At 44.3% G+C, this 1,459-nt stretch overlaps 1 protein-coding gene and 1 long non-coding RNA gene across 5 annotated transcripts in view; one reads left to right on the forward strand and one right to left on the reverse strand.

Annotated features, from left to right (window-relative positions):
• The window catches only part of jam2a (junctional adhesion molecule 2a), a 22,877-nt gene that overhangs the window by 9,863 nt on the left and 11,555 nt on the right, over positions 1-1,459 (reverse strand). For all 3 annotated transcript variants that reach the window (XM_014018555.1, XM_014018556.1, XM_014018557.1), the window contains exons 4-6: positions 864-1,013; positions 596-783; positions 350-452 (exon numbers count right to left, since the gene is read on the reverse strand). In XM_014018555.1, coding sequence (XP_013874009.1) covers positions 350-452; positions 596-783; positions 864-1,013 — 441 coding nt within the window. The remainder of the gene's footprint in view (positions 1-349; positions 453-595; positions 784-863; positions 1,014-1,459) is intronic.
• Positions 185-1,459, forward strand: part of LOC106524662 (uncharacterized) — a 9,019-nt gene continuing 7,744 nt past the window's right edge. The window contains exon 1 of one of the 2 annotated variants that reach the window (XR_001311019.1): positions 185-312. This is a non-coding gene — a long non-coding RNA (uncharacterized LOC106524662). Of the gene's footprint in view, positions 313-1,024; positions 1,213-1,459 lie in introns of those variants that run through there. The other variant, XR_001311020.1, reaches the window with a different exon arrangement.

The raw sequence follows: 1,459 nt of genomic DNA on the forward strand, positions 1-1,459 counted from the left end.
TGATACTTATGTGCAAAATATAGAAACTTTAAGACTTTTACTCAAGTAATATTTTTAGAGGAGACTTGAACTTTTACCAAAGTAATTTTATGGTAAGATACTTGTACTTTTACTCAAGTAATATTTTTAGAGGAGACTTGAACTTTTACCAAAGTAATTTTATGGTAAGATACTTGTACTTTTACTCAAGTATCACTTTGAGGTACTTTATACAACACTGTCTATACAAGAAGAAAGCTTTGAACTGCAAAAATCTCTTAATTTGTTTGTTTTCTTTCCCACAGTTTACTGTGCTTCATCAGGAGCTGACAGGTGAGAGAGGCAGGATGGCGTGAGGAAACCAACACACCTACTGTCATGTGTTTCCCCTCACACATCTTTGGTAGTCCCACGCCGTTCGACGCCAGGCAGCTGTAGCGACCGCTGTCCTCTTTGGCCACAGATTTAAATTCCTGGAGAGTTAAAAAAAAAAAAGAGCATAAATCCTTTATCTCACCTCCGGCACGAAGGAGAAAGTGTCGAAACAGTTTCCAGCGCGCACACACCCCAGCTGTCGCCTGCTTTATTTATTAAACCTGCGTGCATAATGTCTCACCAGTATTCCCGTGTGGGAGTTGATCTGATATGTGGCGTTAGCGTGGCGGGGCGAGCTGATAGGCTTGCTGTCCTTGAACCAGGAGTAGGTAGCAGGTGGGATGCTCTGCTGGTCCCGGCAGAGCAGCTGCACCACCGAGCCCGTCACAGCTGACGCGGGGATTTCGCAGGACGGTGTGTGTGGAGGCACTGAGCGACAAGGTGAGCAAAACATGAGCGAAAACTCAGCAGAAGATGCGTTTGAGAACATTTCCCCGTCGAGCCTTTACCCAGGACTTTGAGCGTGACATTGGTCTCTCCCAGGTTGACGGCGTCGAGATGAGCGCTGATCTCACAGCGGTACTCTCCCGCGTCCTCCTGGGTCACCCTGCGCAGCGTCACCGTGGCCCCGTCGATGGAGGCTCGGCCCTCGAAGGAACCTGAGGGGAATATCGGAAGGTCGTGAGAGGGAAATGTCTCGTCTTGCTGAAGGCTACAGCTGCTGCGTGCATGAAATAAATCACTGCTTTCAGCTCTAATCTGACCATGAACTTGGAAAAATAAAAGACAAGCTTATGGCACATAATTTCATCAGTTAAAAACAGTTGGTTTTGAAAGCAACAAACATCCAAATCTAAGGTACTTTACTTGTATGGAAATACTCTTTCACAGTAACAAATATAAACTACAACATTCAGTTTAAAGGGATCCTTGTGTAAGAACCTGCTCCATGAGACTAATACCAGCTTAATCTCATAAAAGTCATGTCCCACAAGATCTTGCAGAAGGAAATCAGAAATAATGAAACACCCCTCCGATCATGAAGTGAAAAGAACTTGTGGTCTTGTCAGATTTCCCAAATAAAATAATTTATTTTAGATATATG

The sequence above is a fragment of the Austrofundulus limnaeus genome, unplaced genomic scaffold, assembly GCF_001266775.1.
Source record: "Austrofundulus limnaeus strain Quisiro unplaced genomic scaffold, Austrofundulus_limnaeus-1.0 Scaffold195, whole genome shotgun sequence".
Lineage (NCBI taxonomy): Eukaryota > Metazoa > Chordata > Actinopteri > Cyprinodontiformes > Rivulidae > Austrofundulus > Austrofundulus limnaeus.